The sequence below is a fragment of the Brassica napus genome, chromosome A10 (assembly GCF_020379485.1).
Source record: "Brassica napus cultivar Da-Ae chromosome A10, Da-Ae, whole genome shotgun sequence".
Classification (NCBI taxonomy): domain Eukaryota; kingdom Viridiplantae; phylum Streptophyta; class Magnoliopsida; order Brassicales; family Brassicaceae; genus Brassica; species Brassica napus.
The window spans coordinates 8,102,626-8,119,164 of NC_063443.1; the positions used below are offsets into that span (position 1 = coordinate 8,102,626).

The 16,539-nt window shown below is 29.0% G+C and overlaps 2 protein-coding genes across 4 annotated transcripts; both read left to right on the top strand.

Moving 5' to 3' along the window:
• The first annotated feature begins 5,568 nt into the window (after positions 1–5,568).
• LOC111201232 lies at positions 5,569–7,133 on the top strand. Its single transcript, XM_048742135.1, has 2 exons — positions 5,569–5,646; positions 6,675–7,133. Exons 1-2 carry the CDS (start codon positions 5,569–5,571, stop codon positions 7,131–7,133), a joined length of 537 nt encoding a protein of 178 aa, XP_048598092.1.
• A 4,585-nt stretch (positions 7,134–11,718) lies between these two features.
• Positions 11,719–16,022, top strand: LOC106406136 (heavy metal-associated isoprenylated plant protein 13-like). 3 transcript variants are annotated; one of them, XM_013846736.3, is made up of 3 exons: positions 11,719–12,406; positions 15,167–15,277; positions 15,429–16,022. In XM_013846736.3, exons 2-3 carry the CDS (start codon positions 15,266–15,268, stop codon positions 15,834–15,836), a joined length of 420 nt encoding a protein of 139 aa, XP_013702190.1. In that variant the 5' UTR covers positions 11,719–12,406; positions 15,167–15,265; the 3' UTR covers positions 15,837–16,022. The 3 variants fall into 3 exon arrangements, with proteins under 3 accessions (XP_013702190.1, XP_022548946.1, XP_022548947.1); XM_022693225.2 differs by having other exon boundaries at positions 15,170–15,277; XM_022693226.2 differs by lacking the exon at positions 15,167–15,277.
• Positions 16,023–16,539: the final 517 nt, after the last annotated feature.

Genomic DNA, 16,539 nt, shown 5'->3' on the forward strand with positions numbered 1-16,539 from the left:
GTGTATCAAGCCTGCGCCAATACACTAAAAAAATTTGGATTGACTATATGTTAAATAATAAGTGTAGACGTTTTTGTAAATCTACAAATGTAGACTGCAGTTGAAGTCTACGTCGTAAATTCTATTAAAAGTGTATTTGTGTATTATTCATCATATTTTTTCATGATTTAATTATTTTACAGTGTATGTTAGTAAAATTTTAATGGTCTTGGATGAATTTCACAATTTAATGTGTTATAATTATACACTTGATACTTATTGCAAATTGTTTTGATTAGTATTATTCTTGAAAATTTTTGGGAAAATTTTGTATAGATTTTCTTCTTCTCACATGTGTGTTAGTTATTATTTTAGCTTATGGTGGTTTTACTTGTTTGGTTGGTTAGATCTTGTGAAAAAATTGATATCTAACAAAAAATTAATAATATCATACAAGTGAAAACAACTAAAAATGAATACAATGTTTATAGATTATGCATTAAAAAATTATTTAAAAATTAATATTTTATTATGAAAGTTATTACAGAGCAATATATTAAAAAGTATTCTTGAGTATGTTTGATTTTTCATAATCTTGATGCTTCAAATAAAGTCTTGGAAAAAGTACCTGCCAAATAAGATAGAGTTATGAGAAAAACATAAGATAAAAAATAAAATCATATTTTAGTAGACTTTTTATTAAGTCTACGTAAAGTTATTGTTTAGTAGACTTTAGTTGAAGTCTACACTAATGGAAAATTTTCATATTTAAAAGTGTGCATTTAGAAAATTTGAAAATATTTTGTTCTGGAAAATATTTCAAAAATGGTTTTTTGTCATCCTTGTAACAAAGCAAAAAGATAATGTATGAATCTATAAATTTAGTTCATTATAAACACAAAATATCTTATAATGAATATATGGAAAGCTTACATTTTTGGGAAGATGATTTGAAAATATTGGAAGAGAATACCTGCAAAATAAAATAAAATTTTAAAAAATAAGATAAAAATTAAAATCATATTTGAGTAAACTTCTAATGAAATTTGCTTAAAATTCAAGGCTAGTAGACTTCATTTGAAGTCTACCAGCCGTAAGTTTTAAGTAGATTTCAAATGAAGTCTACTCTATCAAAAAAATAGATCTGAAAAATAATACAATAAAAATATGAAATAAGTTTAAATCTAAAAAACTTTTAAAAATATGATTTAATAGACAAAATAGTTATAAATTAAAGACATATTAATATGAATTTTAATATGTAACTTTATTTGAATATAAATACTAGAACACATATTTTAAATCTATAGATGTAAACCTTACATTTCTAGGAGGAGAAGAGAACAACTATGGAAGAAAATACCTGCAAAATAAGATAAAATTATTAAAAAACATAGAAAAAAAATTAAAGTCATATTTTTGTAGACTTCCAATGAAGTCTGCTTAAACTTTATGGTTTAGTAAACTTCATATGAAGTCTGCAAGCTTTAGTAAACTTCTTTAGAAGTCTACACTGTCTGATAATTTTCAGATCTGAAAAAATCTATATATTTTGAAATGTGAAAATAATTTTAAATCTGAAAATACTTTACATAATATAATTTATAAGGTAAACTAGTAGCAAATTAATGTAGAGAGCTTGATCTATAAATTTATTTGAATATAAACATGTAAATACATATTTAAAATCTATTAATCTAAAACTTACATTTTTAGAGGAGATGATGAAATCCATGAGTGATAATACCTACCAAAAAAAGATAATATTGTGAGAAATAAACATAAAATACACATTTAAAATCTATAGATCTAAAACTTACATTTTTTAAAGGAGAAGATGAAAACCATGAATCATAATATCTAAAATGACAAGATAATATTGTGAGAAAGACTTGAGAAAATTTTAGAGAGAAAGAAGATAATGAGAGAGATTTAGAAACAATTGAGAGAATTTTAGAGAGAAGAAAGAAAGTTTTAGAGAGAAGGGAGAGAGTTTTAAGAACTTGTGCAGCCACTTTAGAGAGAGATTGAATAAATTTTGTTTATATAGGGAGACAAAAATGTAACTAGGTTAAAATTTACGATACTGTAGACTTCGTTTGAAGTCTACTAAAATTAAAATTTTGGAGTAGATCTTACTATAACATAGTAGACCTTTTTGGAAGTCTACTATAATAATTTAATTATTGTTGTTTATTCTTTATTATTTTAATAATTTTAATATATGATTTATTAAATTTATTTCTTTATTTTTTAATAGTTATAGTATATGATTTCACTTTTTTATTCTTAAGGAACTTAACTTAGTTTAAATATAATGATTTTTTTGTAAAACAAATTGAAAAATATAGACTGAAAAAGACGTCTTCAGATAAATAGACTTTATTGTAGGTCTACGAAACCCTAAACCACAAATATCAAACCCTAAATGTTTTGCTTGATAATCAAAAAGTCTCATTTATACAAAATATAAACTACTAAACATTAATATGCAGATTTAAGTTAATAAAACAAAAAAAAAACAAAATCTAAAATCTAACCCTATGAAATCAACTACTAAAAGACATAACATGTTAGAACCTTTTGTTTCTAAACTATGAACATAGTCTAGCACATGATAACCAAATTAGTATATATTCTTCAAAATTGTTCGATTATATGAAATTTTAATTTATTTACTTCATATTATCCATTATATTGATGATTAATTAAAAATATCACAATAATTATTTTTATACATTTTCAAAATTAAATTAGTAGACCAAATTAGAGTGTAGACTACAAAACAAGTCTATAAAGTAGACTTCGTAGGAAGTCTATATATATGTAGACTTCTTTTATTACGTGTAGACTTCCAAAGGATAGAAACGTAAAATATATTTATGTTTTTTGTTTGGTCATAAGGGTGAAATAGTACTTTCACTACTCCTTTAGGTTGGTTTTGCATTTGACTGAAAGTGGGGTACACTTTTACATTTGACTTGAATATTTGGGTTGGTTTTAGCAAATGTCCCTTTTTTTAATATAACATAAAATTTACAAAAAAAAGAGGGTAAAAAAATTGTTATCAAATAAGTATTATTCATAATCATTAATTGTCATATATATGTTAACCATATTAGGTAATTCTATAGCTTTTATTTAAAGAAAGAAAAAATATTCTTTTGTACAATACTAATTAATTTGATAGTTAGTTTAATAAAAAATATAGTATATGTTTGTATGGACCAACATATTTTTTAAAAAATTTTAAGAATCATTTCGTGATGATACGTGATTACAAAAATATGTTCTAATGCTACATGATTAGTATATGGGGATATTATAGCTAATGCTGGACTATCATTTTTACAACTGTTTTGTAACCAGTCCGAAGTTTTACTATATTCGAATAACCACAAATTACATTGTATGTACATATTCACACAATTGCTTTGTGGCTAATCGTAGATCTACATTTCTACAATGTGTGGTTTATAGCTATTTAACCACAAAAGACTCTGAGATAGACATGCAATATTTTATTTTAAAAATGTGACTATCTAAGATTCAAGACTAATTACGAAGATTTTACAGATCTATATGCAACTTTTTTGGTAATAATTGATTTTTTTTGTTTTGAATATATATAATAACTAAATTAGTTTATACATTTTTAAATACAATTAAAAATATTTGCTACATTTTAAACTCACAACTAGTAACAATTTTTTTCTCATCGGTTTGTATTAAGGCTGGGCAAATAAACCGAACCCGAAAACTCGAACCGAATCCGATCCGATAAAATGAATCCGAACCGATCCGAACCCGACGTAAATACCGAATGGATCTTGTTTTGTGGTATTTCGAGTTATGAGTATTATCCGAACTGAACCCGAATCTAAATGGATATCCGATAGAACCCGAAACATTCAAAACCTCGAAAAGATCTTGTACCAAACATGATCTCAATTCCTAATATGTATCCAAAATACACTAAGAAATATTGAACATCTAAAATACTTATCTATTACATGAAGGTTGGTGGTTCTATTACATGAAGGTTGATGGTTAAAGATGGCCGTTGAATCTTGAAGTATTTAGATTTAGATTTGTTGTCGTTAAACAGTGTTTCTCATTTCATGAGAACTTGGTTACCGTTTTATGCTTTTATTTATTTGGTTTTCTTTTTATCAATAAATATGTTTACTTTTCGTTTGATTTTGAATGATCATGGTTGATGTTCCTTATTTTTGAATCTATTTTACTTAAGTTTTGGTTACAAAATAGGTACAAATCAGGTATTTTAAAACTGAAGAACCGATTTTACTCATGTTTTGGTTATAAAATAGGTAAAAATCAAGTACTTTTAAACCAAAAAATCAATTGAGATCCGAATCCGAAAGTATATTGGGTTGTACCGGTTCTTTGAAGATTTACTAATCCCAGCCCGAACCTGATAGAACCCGAACCGGTTCCGAACCGAACTTTCATATAATCCGAATGGAATTGATTTTGATAAACCCGAAAAACCGAAACCCGATTGGATAAAACCGAAACCCGATTGAGACCCCGAATGCCAAAGCCTAGTTTGTACTAGTTAGTCACTAAAATATAGTCTTTGATCTTTCTATGTCATAAACTGATACTTAATATTCAGTCATAAATTCGTTAGAATTTCAACGTTAAGCTGTTTCACAATTATGTCACGGCTATTACGTCATCTTATTTTTGTCACATTTATGTCACTAGTCGCAACCAAAATTAATTACGACATAACCAGTTACAAATATTGTGAGGAACTATCTACAAATCTATATTATCAAAGCTCTTTAGAACACCATTAACCCTAAAATTGCTTAGGCGATTAGTAGCAACCAATTACGAGTTGTCACGTATCCGTGGAACCTGCGAACACTGTAAATAACATCCACTTGTGATGTCTAATTAAACACTTCTTATTCTTCTTTTTCTTCTTCTCTTTCTTTTTTTTAATTAAAAAAATGTTAAGCACCCCTTAACCATCCAAAGTTAATGGTGCTCTTAGTTTTGAAGTTATTTACAAGAAATATCATTTCCTTATTTTAATTTTTTTAATTGTTTTAGCCACCTATTAATCAACCAATCATAAAATTTAATTTGACGATTTAAAAATCCCAACGAACTGAAGGCCATCGAATCAAGTTATAATGACAAAACTCAAGGCCCATAAAATCATAACCCTAACCCTTAAGTTCATTTTGATTATTTACTCACGTTAATCAGATTTTTGAATTTGCAAGCATTTTTTCTTAGTGGGTTTGGTCTCTACATAAAGTTTGTATAACATCATTCATATATTTACAAATACAAAGGTCTGAGCTTATAATAACATTCACCCCTACAAAATTTATGCTATATATTTTTAATGAATTAATACTACTCATAACAAGACTTTGTGGAAGCACTGTGGCTTAATGGTCAAGGTTTTAAGGTTTTTACACCCTGGTCTGAGGTTCAAATTCCAGACAACGCAATTTCTATAAAAAAAAGTTTGGGTTTCAATTCTCGGAGAAGGTAAATTTAAATTATGCAGAAAATTAGAAAAAATGCTTACAAGAGATTTTCAGTATGGCGCAAAGAATACCGTCAGGAATGGATCTCATACGGTTACTCAGGGTGATGCAGTCATGCGTGAATCCTCATAAGGCAGGTAGAATTGTCGGTTGTAATATCGTCTATGTAATGTTTCTCATAATTTGTAATAGCATAATTAACTAGACAAAAAAAACAAGACTTTTTGTAAACCGTAAAATAAAACGCCAACCCCTAAAACATAAACCAGATACCATGTATTTAGTGTAAAATCATCACATCTGTTTAAATTCCATAAATATAAAATAGTTCTCGAAAACATTAATTTGTTAAACAAATACGATTTTTATGATTGATTTTGAATTTTAGGTATTTTGTAACAGTATTTTGATAGAATTAATTTTCAATTGGAAGAGGTGATATAATTTCTATTAATATTTTCCATTTAGTGTTAACTTTTATCCTATTTTGAAGACTAACCAAATAGTTAGAAATATCATTTTGCCCCAATTATACGAGATATATTTTCATGGTAACTATATCATCTTTCTAACAAACTTAATATTATGAAGGTTTCGTTAATACTCACGATGTAGAGCTTTAATATATTAAATTTTCATTCCGAAAATATTGGACATTATTTAACTTATATTCCTAGAAATAACTTATGTAACACTAAATTAATCATTAATTACCTAATATTTGTATTTAACTTTCAAAATATTGCTATCCACCAAATATAGGAACTTTAATAACTTTTAGCATTTTACGGGATATGAATATCTCGATTAGATTATCATTTGTCACAAAATAAAAAGTATTTTGATTAGATTAAAAATATATATTGCAAATCCTAATTATTTATCCTCCACACATAGTAAAACATATATTGCAAATCTTAATTAGTTAATTACTCGAAAACAAATGATAAATATGGGAATATTAGATCCCATTAAAGATTGTTTTTACCAACCTAACGTCTTATAAATACAATCATCTTCAATCTAGAATTAAGAAAATCAATGAGCATTCTCTGGAAAGCAAGAGAGGACGCAGAGGAATGGAAGGAAAGGGAGAGGGGTTAAAAAGGTGAGGTTGAAAAGAAAACTGTAAGTAGGACCCCAAGTGTGAATCCGGTTCAGAAATGGAAGCCACCCCCGACAAATTGGCTCAAGTGTAACACTGATGGTGCGTGGCACAAAGACAGAGAGAACTGTGGACTCGGTTGGATCTGTCGAGATAATAAAGAGAAGCTAATTTGGGCGGGAGCAAGAGCGATTCAAAGGTTAGGGTCGAGCATTGAGACAGAAGCGGAGGCGTTGCAATGGGCAGCTGAGACTTTGGTAAGGTTTGGGTACAAGAGAGTGATCTTTGAAACTGACTCTTTGACCCTTGCAAAGATGCTAAATGGAGAGGAAACAGTCTGGCTCATTCTTCAGCCAACTTTACAGGTTATATCTCATCTTCTGTCCAAAATACCTGAAGTTGCAGTGCAGTTTAGTCCAAGAGGAGGGAATAAGGCTGCTGACAGGATAGCAAAGGAGACTTTTACTTACACGTCTAATGTCCCTAAGTTATATTCTGTAGAGCCAAGTTGGTGAAATTTAAAGTTAGGAATGACATTTCTATCTATGGAGAACAAGAAGGTTAAATGAAAGTTGAAATTTGAGTTAAAAAAAAAAATCAATGGCCATGACATTTACTAGCGTCAACAAAGTCAAGTCGTTTAAAACCGGGTAGACAATCAAATCTTGGACTCTTTATACTTGGAAGCATAACACAGAACAATCCGGTGAGATGCCAGAGAGCATATTTTCTGATCAGAATATAAGTTCACATTAACAGAGCTCGATTATCATGTTTTTTTCTTCAACTTTCTCTTTCTGAGTCTTATTGGAAAAAATTAAACGGTATTTATGTTAACGTAAGTATTTGTAGAAAGTACATAATATATGTAGAAAAAGAAAATCAACTAACACATTAATTCTTCAAATTATTTTAAAATAACATATTTATCTGAAAATATTTTTTTAAACATAAACAAAGGGGGAATCAAAATCTAGTTTGTGATTAAAATAACATATTTATCTCTGATATGTCACAAATTTGTTACAATTAATTTTAGTCTTAGAATCCATCACAACATGTTTATTTTTCTTTTATTGCAACCATATGCATCACTTCTCTTTGTTCCACAATATTTTCACATTTATAATTTATAAACAATTATTCACATGATCTATGCTTTCTTATCCATATTTGTTTAGTCCACAGTCACACCTGATCTAATTTAAACTAAACTAAACTAAGAGGGAAGATATTTTAAGGTTATAATACATCAATAACCACATCCATATGTCTATGCAGAGCCGTGCTCACATGAGGAAAAAAATAAACATTGGCCTAGGACATCAATTTTTTTTTTGTAACATGACTTAAGGGCATGCATATTTAAAAAGTTTAAAAGCATTTCTAATGTTTTATTTCACTGAATCCCCTATATATTAATAGATAAACATTTAAAAAGTTATAACATGTAGTTTGTACAAATTTAAAAAAAAATCATTCTGAGTTGTCACGTAATTAGAATGCTAATTTTGCTTACGTAGCGGCTTGAGAATTAATTGATAATTTTGTTAGTTTGAAATTAAATTGCCAGAGAATGTTATATTATATATTATGTCCATTATGGACCATTCATTTAATCAAATTGAAATTATTATATATTATTTTCTTAAATAAAACCTACAAAATTACCTAATGCGATTAAGATATATATAATAATTAATGATTTTATATAATAAAGATTTGCTAACAATCTCTATACTTTCTATCGTTTTTGTTTAATTATTTATTATTAAAATAAATTACACAATTACATTAATCATATAATAAATTTTAGATTTTTTTTTGTATATGTTGTATTTTGAATTTTTAAAAAGAGTATAAATTACTGAAACTATTAAAACTCTCACATATACTTTTGTGATCAAGGTTTTAATTTTTTTTCTATAATAAGATACAAAAAATTTTAAATCATATAAATAAATAATTTTATTTTAATAGGTGTTTATGTTAATATATATATATATATATATATATATATATATATATATATATATATATATTTCATATTGTTTAAATCAATCTCTACATCATATGAAAATACATATTTATATTTTGATATATGCGTTGAACATATATTGAAAAGTTAATATTTTAATATTGAAATATTCATGGTTTTTTAAAATGATTATAAATTATTGAAAACACTAAACATTCCACATTAAAAAAATCATTGGTGTAAAATTTTGTTACATAAGTATGCAAATAATCATAAAATCATATGAGTAGAAACCTCATTTAATAAATATTCATATTAAAAGTATACTATATATCTATGTTAATATCATTGAAATTTAATTATATATCATATATTGTAGATAAGATTTATTGTTTTGATTTATTTACCCTAAAATGATTGCGAGTAAAGAAGGGCAGTCGTTTGATTTATATGCACACACCAATTTATTACATAATAGTAACTAATTTTTTAGTTATTTAATATATAATTATTATTTTATTATTTCATAATATGCAGAAAATATAAAATAAGTAATAAATATAAAATATTTATTGTGCACAAGGCACAGATCTTAACCTAAGTATTTATCTCTTTAATAATTTTAAATTTTAAACATTTTCTAAATCCAAGGTAAAAACAAAATAACGAAATGAGAATAAACTAAAAATCAATATTTATATCGAGCAATAACCAAAATGAAAAAAGCAACACAAAAATGAAAAAAATATTAAAGATAGATAGGATTGGCACGTAAATGTAAATTTTTCATAACCATAATTAAATTTTAAATTACTAAATCATAATATAAAACCGAGCTGTCGTAGTTTCATTATAACTAAATAGTAGGCCTCAGATTCTTCGGCCTAAACGTTAGGTTATTATGCGATAAGTAATTTTTTGACCTAAAATGTTTTTAAAAATTGGATCAGCTCATCAGTAAACAAATTATGTAATTAACAAAAAAGGTTTTTAAAAAATGTTTACGGGCCAAAAATATTAATTCGATCAAGAATATAAATTTTATTTTTTCATACGATATTTCTTAAATAATTTTTATCTAAATTCACACTACGCAAGGCGCATGTTTTATCCTAGTTAGATATTATATAAAAAAAACTATTTAACATAGCCTCATTAATAGTTTAATGGGTAAGCAAAAATCCAAAAACATATATTAGAATGAAAACATGCATGGGTTTTTAAGAAACCAAACAAAATATGAAAACAATTGTTTTCCCTAAAATCCGCTTAAATGATTTGTTCTATAGTTTCTTACATTTTAGATGAAAAAGATGTGTGTTTTATGGTTCTGCTAAACTAAACTACAGTAGCTTTTATAATTATAGATTCATAAAAAAAAAAAAATTTCTCTATCGCCTTGGGCTTCTGTTAGTGCCCGCACGGCTCTGTGTCTATGGTTCATAATGTCATTGACACACTTATGATATGCAAACAACCATCCACATTTCCTTTGTCTACAAGTCTTTTGGAAACAATCACACTTTTCTCTACATCTTATTTATAATTTATGTGTTCACAACTCATGAGTTCACATTTTTTCTTTATTGACAACATATATGTTCACATTTTATTTGTCAACAAACACTTAATCCATAAATTTATTTTTTGGGTTGATATGTTATCTTTCATGTAATACTGATATTTATTACAGTACATTTTTACTTTTAAGTTTGCTTTGTTCGAGTTAATTTACGTTCGTTCATAACATGCTTCCAGCCCATAAATGTTCGGGACTGGGCTTCACGATACTTTGTTTACTTTTTTCATGTTAGGTTCCCTCCCAAATCATTTGACTTGTGCATCATTATATGAATGAAATTTTGACAAAAGAAAAATTAGAAGAAAATAAGATAAATATAGAAAGAAACTCATAGAGGCAAATATTTATACCTAAAAGCAAATGTTTATTGCCAGATAAGAAAAATTAGAAGAAAATACGATAAATATAAGAAACCCACCCACTCCGGCGTACACGATGTGATTCTTTGTGATATTGATTATTTCATAGAGTACTCATGGGGATAGAATGTCATTTTCTAAAAGCAACGAAAAGTACATTATGAGTTGAATGTTTCATAGAATATATGTGTAATGTCCCGATTGTCCATGGCTAATGGACCACCCATTTCCGCTCTCTCGGTCCGTGGGTCCCAGACGGATGGTTGTTAATTTTCCAAGACTCAAAATCATTGTTTACTTACCTTGCAATTACCACATGACATTTTCGTAACATATTCGTTACACCCCACGACAGGTCTCAAGACGCCTCTTGGATTATAACCGAGACGGCTAACCAGCTTTGATACGACTTGTAACGCCCCGACCGCCCACGTCTAATGGACCACCCAACGCCCTCTCTCGGCCTGTGGGCCCATCCCATTCCAATGATCGGCCCGTTATTTTTTTCCGAAAGCTCGAAATCATTGTTTACTGACCCTTCAATCACCACCCGATCTTTTTCCGTGTTTTGGCCTCACGCACACGGTATCACGAATCACTTCCCGATAGATCATCCATCTTTTCACTACTCCAGCCTAAGCACGCTTAACTCTAGAGTTCTAAAGGGATGTATGACGGAAAAGATAAGTCAACTTTGATGACATAGGTAGCCAAATCAATCATCTTAAGTATTTCCATATCTCACAACTTGAGATGTTACAATTCACCATTTCTCAAAGAACGCAACGTTCTCGTTGTGCACCACGACAGATCTCAAGACGTCTCTCGGGTCAAAACCAAGATGGCAAACGAGTTCTGATACCACTTATAACGGCTCGACTGCCTACAGTTAATGGGCCATCCATGCCCGTTCACTCGGACCGTGGACCCCATCTCGTTCCAACGGTCGGTTCGTTAATTTTTTCCAAATGCTCGAAATCATTGACCCTGCAATCACTACAGTTAATGGACCATCCATGCCCGTCACACTGTATCGCAAATCACTTCACAATAGGTCACCCATGTTTTCAGTACTCCAATCCAAGCACGTTTAACTCTGGAGTTCTAAACGGATGTGTGACGGAAAAAATAAGTCAACTTTGATGATATAGATAGACAAATCAATTATCTTAAGCTTTTTTATATATCACAACTCGGGACGTTACAATTTGTTGCCTAAATTCGGTTGAATATTTCATAGAATATCTGTTGCCTAAATTTTATTTTTCCCTTTTTCTGAAGCCTTAGACGTGTATAAATAGACATGATCACTTCTTCCAGGCCAAGAGACAAAACATAAGACTAGATCTAGCTAAAAACCTTTATCGCTGCCGACACCTCCTTGAACCGCCGTGTCCATCCATCACGTCGCCTCAGCTGAGCCAAGAAGAGGAAGCAAGCCGAGAGGCTTTAATCTCAAACCACGAGAGCTGCTTCCTCTGCCACGGGGCATCTCCAGGCATCATAGCAGGCTGCCTCCTGCTCACCAGAGCCAAAATCGGCTGCTAACTCGCCTCAAGGAGTCTGGTTAAAAACCAAAAAATTGATCAGACTTGCACCGCAAGTCAATAAACGATGGGCCGTCATCCAAAACCCCTACAGCCCTACTCGTTAGGCCATTGGGCTTCACCTCGGTTTCCGCGGTAAGCCGAGATCCTTGCCATGGACGAGCTACAAGGAAGTGAATCAAGCCTTGGGCCGCCTCTTGCGTGTCAAGTTACTCAATCCTGAAATCATTGCTTCACTCCCATCCTGAACCACCGTGCCATTACCTCGTCTTCTCCATATTAATATCAATTCCGCATCTTACAATCCGTCTCTCAAACCAAGGTGAGGAGGACCTTTTCCCATGACGATTTGTTATCTTTTCATTCGTCGAGTTTGAGTTTTTTTTTTTGCGTCGAGTTTGAAACCGAGATACATACGAGACGAGCTATATAAGTCGATTTTTATTTGATTGAGGTTTATGACTATACTTGACACTAAGGTGTTTTCCTGCACCAGTGCATCCATAAAATTTTAAATTTTAGTTGTCTTTAAAAATAAAAAATTGTTAGTCTTTTCGATTTTATTATTTTAAACCAATATTTTTATATAAATACTAAATACTAATTTAATCAAACATAGTATTAAGATAAAATAAATAATTTGTTTTTTTTGTCATCAAATAATTTGATTTATTTAAAATTATATTTAAGTTATATTTAAAATTATAATTTAGATAGATTTTCATTTATTTATTTTGGTTAAGATATATCAAATTAACTTGTGTAAAGTAAAATTGATATACAAATTTTATAATTACCAAAATATAAAACTAAAAAGAATTTCAAAAATTTGTAGATATCAAAAATAAACAAATGATAATACAATTAAAAATTTTAATTTTTTTAAAAAATATTGTATAAAATTTTGAAAATATTGTTTTATAATAAAAAATATGATTATAAAAATATATTTAAATAATATTTCGAAATTAAAAAAATATATTATATTTTCCTTATCGCATTATTTAATGACATATTTGAATATTTTTATTTTAATAATGATTTATGAGTTATTACTATATTATCAAAAGTTACCAAAAATTGAAATTGAAATTAAATGTAGTTGTCCATGTCACTTTTAACCATATGTCATGTCATCAATTTTATTATGTCATGTCGTATTTTTTTGGTGAATAACATATTTTTTTGGTGAAAAATGATTGTAGAGATAACATGTGTGAAATCACTTCACAAATAATATCTAGGGGATGTATTAATGTAACACTGTTTTACTCGAATGAACTTTAAATCACATTAAGGATGATCTACAAGGTCTAATAGCACCCATCTAGCTGAATCCTCTACGGAGCAATCACATAAGTAATTTTTGTTTAAGTGTCATTCATATCCGAAGTTTAGAATTAATTCTGTTAATTTGATTGGTTGTTGGTATTTGAATTTTTATTTATTTAATTAAAATTTTAAAAATGAAAATAATCGTAGAACTACCTAATCTAATATATATTACCATACAAACAATTAAACATTTTGAAGATAGAAGAATTAAAATAATTTGTTTATAGAAAAAAAAATATCATAGATTACATTATAAGTTTTTTGAATATACATATAAATACATATGATATGATATAAATAATTATAAGAACGATTTTATACATATTTATATTAACAGTGATACAATAAATCATAGATTACAGAAAACTAAGTAACCTAAACCTAATGATATTTTTATACTCACAATATGTATATTTTGTTTCCTAAAAATGTGTCCAATGATTGCAAAATAGTAATATATAATTTTCATAAAATGTTTATACCCGCGAAATCGCGGATATCCACATAGTTTTCGTTGAATTATAACTGAATTTTTATACACAAGCTCTTTTAAATCACATAACTATTTTCTACTAACTTTAATTTAATAAAAATCAAAATATATATTTTAATTTTTGTTTATGTGTATGTCAGTTTGATTTTTTTTTTTTGCTAGAAGCGTTCATCTTTGTTAAAACGAAAGTTGTTGGGTATTTTTTTTAAATACAGTATTCTCAATTATTATAAATATAATACTTACTTGTTAAAATTTACTAAAATGATTATTTAAAATATTCGTTTTATCTATTAGATAATTTAAAACATTATAAAAATATTTTATTTTCTAAAAATAAAACTGAATTAATATTTAATAATAATACTTTAATAAAAATTATGAATATGGCTAGTTGTTTTAAAAATAATCTAAGATTTTCTTATTGTGCAATAGAAATATAAAAATAAAATACATCAAATGCTAGAATAATCTAGTGTGAAATGGTGCATTGTATTAAAAATGATGTAATCTGTAAGTAATGACCAAACTACCATTGATGAAACTCTAGTCATAAATTAGTGGCATTTTCATAATATACCACGTGTAATATTATTTTCATATATGCTGATTTTGTTTTTAAAAAATAAATCATATATGTAACAGTTTATTATAACTTTTTATCAAAGTAAAGATAAAATAACCAATAATCTTATTATTTCTTTTTTTTGAAACTTAAATATATAGGTATATCCTAGATTTATGTTTTCTCGTGATGAATAAGCAAAATATCTAAGTAACCAAACGCAAATAAAATCCAAGATCAATAACTTTTTTTGTTGAAAAATCTTTGTGACTTCAGTCTCAGTTTGATTCCAGTATCCAGTCTTCGTTTGGATGTTATAAAACATATCTCTAGAACAAAATCTAGAGAACTTGCTTGACAAGTTCTTACATGACCAAATAGGTCAACAAGGTCACAAATCAACGTAGGCCAGGTCGTATAAGCAACCAAATGAGCAGTCAAACTTTTTTCCCCCGTTGCTTTCGTCGTTGCGTCGTTACATTTATTTTACTTTTCAACCACATACCAAAGCATTACTAGCTATAATAAGTTAGATAAAGATTGACCCCGTTACTCTTTCAATGGTCGTCGCAATTCTTTTTTCTATTTAAAAATAGAAAAAAATATGTGGGTCATAATACTAGATTCCTAGTAGTTTCCTATGCAATTTCTATATAATAGATATCTTATTACTTGCAATTGTCATCCAGAAGGTTCAACATCGCAAGACGCAAGCCATACCTCATATCGTTCTTTCTTTGATAAATATATCGGAAATTTCTCAAGCTTTACTCTAGTATTCTTCAGCCATGACCGCTAAGGTATCCTTTTCTTTCATATTTTTTCTATCTGAAAATAATTATATTTAACTTAATGATCTTTGATTGATCGTTATATATATAAACCATTTAGTCAAACTTATTTCATAAATATACAATTATAACCATACTGATCTCAAGTTTGAAATTACAGAAAGCTGTGTTGCAATTGAGTGTCCACGATGAGAAAATCAGGAAGAAAGCGTTTGTGACCGTCTCTCGATCTCAAGGGGTTACTTCGATAACAATGGATGACAAAACAGGGAAAATGACAGTAGTTGGAGAAGTTGATACACCGGTTCTCGTGATGAAGCTAAGGAAACTGTGTAATGCAGAAATCGTTTCGGTTGAAGTTGTTAAACCACCTGAGAAAAAGCCTGAACCGGCGAAACCGGCTCCAGCTAAACCTGATACAACTAAACCGGCTGAAATTGTTGCCTTTCCAGTTACGCATATGAACTACCCGTACCAATATCATTCGTCCTATGCGAATTCGCACTATCAGCCATACGGGAATTCTAGAGTTGTGGTGGAGGAACCAAACACTTGTGTGCTTATGTGATTTAACAAGCTAGAATTATTTTAAGTAATGTTAGTTGTGTAATACTTAGTTTTGGTGGGAGTGTATTTTTTTTTGTGGTATGTTGTAATGGACATTAGTCGCGTGAGCTCATTCAAGGGAAACAAATCATTTATGTGTGATAAAGTGGAGCTTTAACACTATGTTAACTTAAAATTTTTTTTACAATTGTATAGAACTTCCTGAGACGGGCATAACCTTTAGACTACCAACGATGAATTGAATCAAATCCATACGACTAAAACTACTCTACTACATTTTCAAATGATACACGTACGGGTTACTTCGCCTCTCCGGACTCAACACAGAAGAAAGATACACAGACGAGTCTCTAGTCATAATCCCGGACCCGAAATCCGTGTCGCTGGCTTGTCTGTTTAATTGGGCTGGGAGACCCAAAACTCCATGTCCTCATCGCCGCTGCATCCTCAACTTTCAATGAAGCTCGATACTTTACCAAAGCGGGTTTGTAATGGTCGCCGATCAAAGTCAATGAAGCTCTAAAACCTGTGCAAGATTTTATCTATGCTACATTTAAATTCTGCATTATAGTGACATAGTGTCTAAATGAACAACAATGCTAATTTCCAGATGCAGCGTCTTAATAGAGAAACGAACAGGGCCGTAATAAGCTCAATTATTTTCTTCTTTTTCTTCGACCCCATAATTGTTCTGGGCCAGACCT

What these genes read in the sequence shown, in the direction of transcription:
- LOC111201232 (XM_048742135.1), top strand. Translation starts at nt 5,569, where the DNA reads ATGGCGCAAAGAATACCGTCAGGAATGGATCTCATACGGTTACTCAGG. An exon ending in CATGCGTGAATCCTCATAAG is followed by an intron (nt 5,647 to 6,674) that starts GCAGGTAGAATT and finishes AATCCGGTTCAG; the next exon opens with AAATGGAAGCCACCCCCGAC.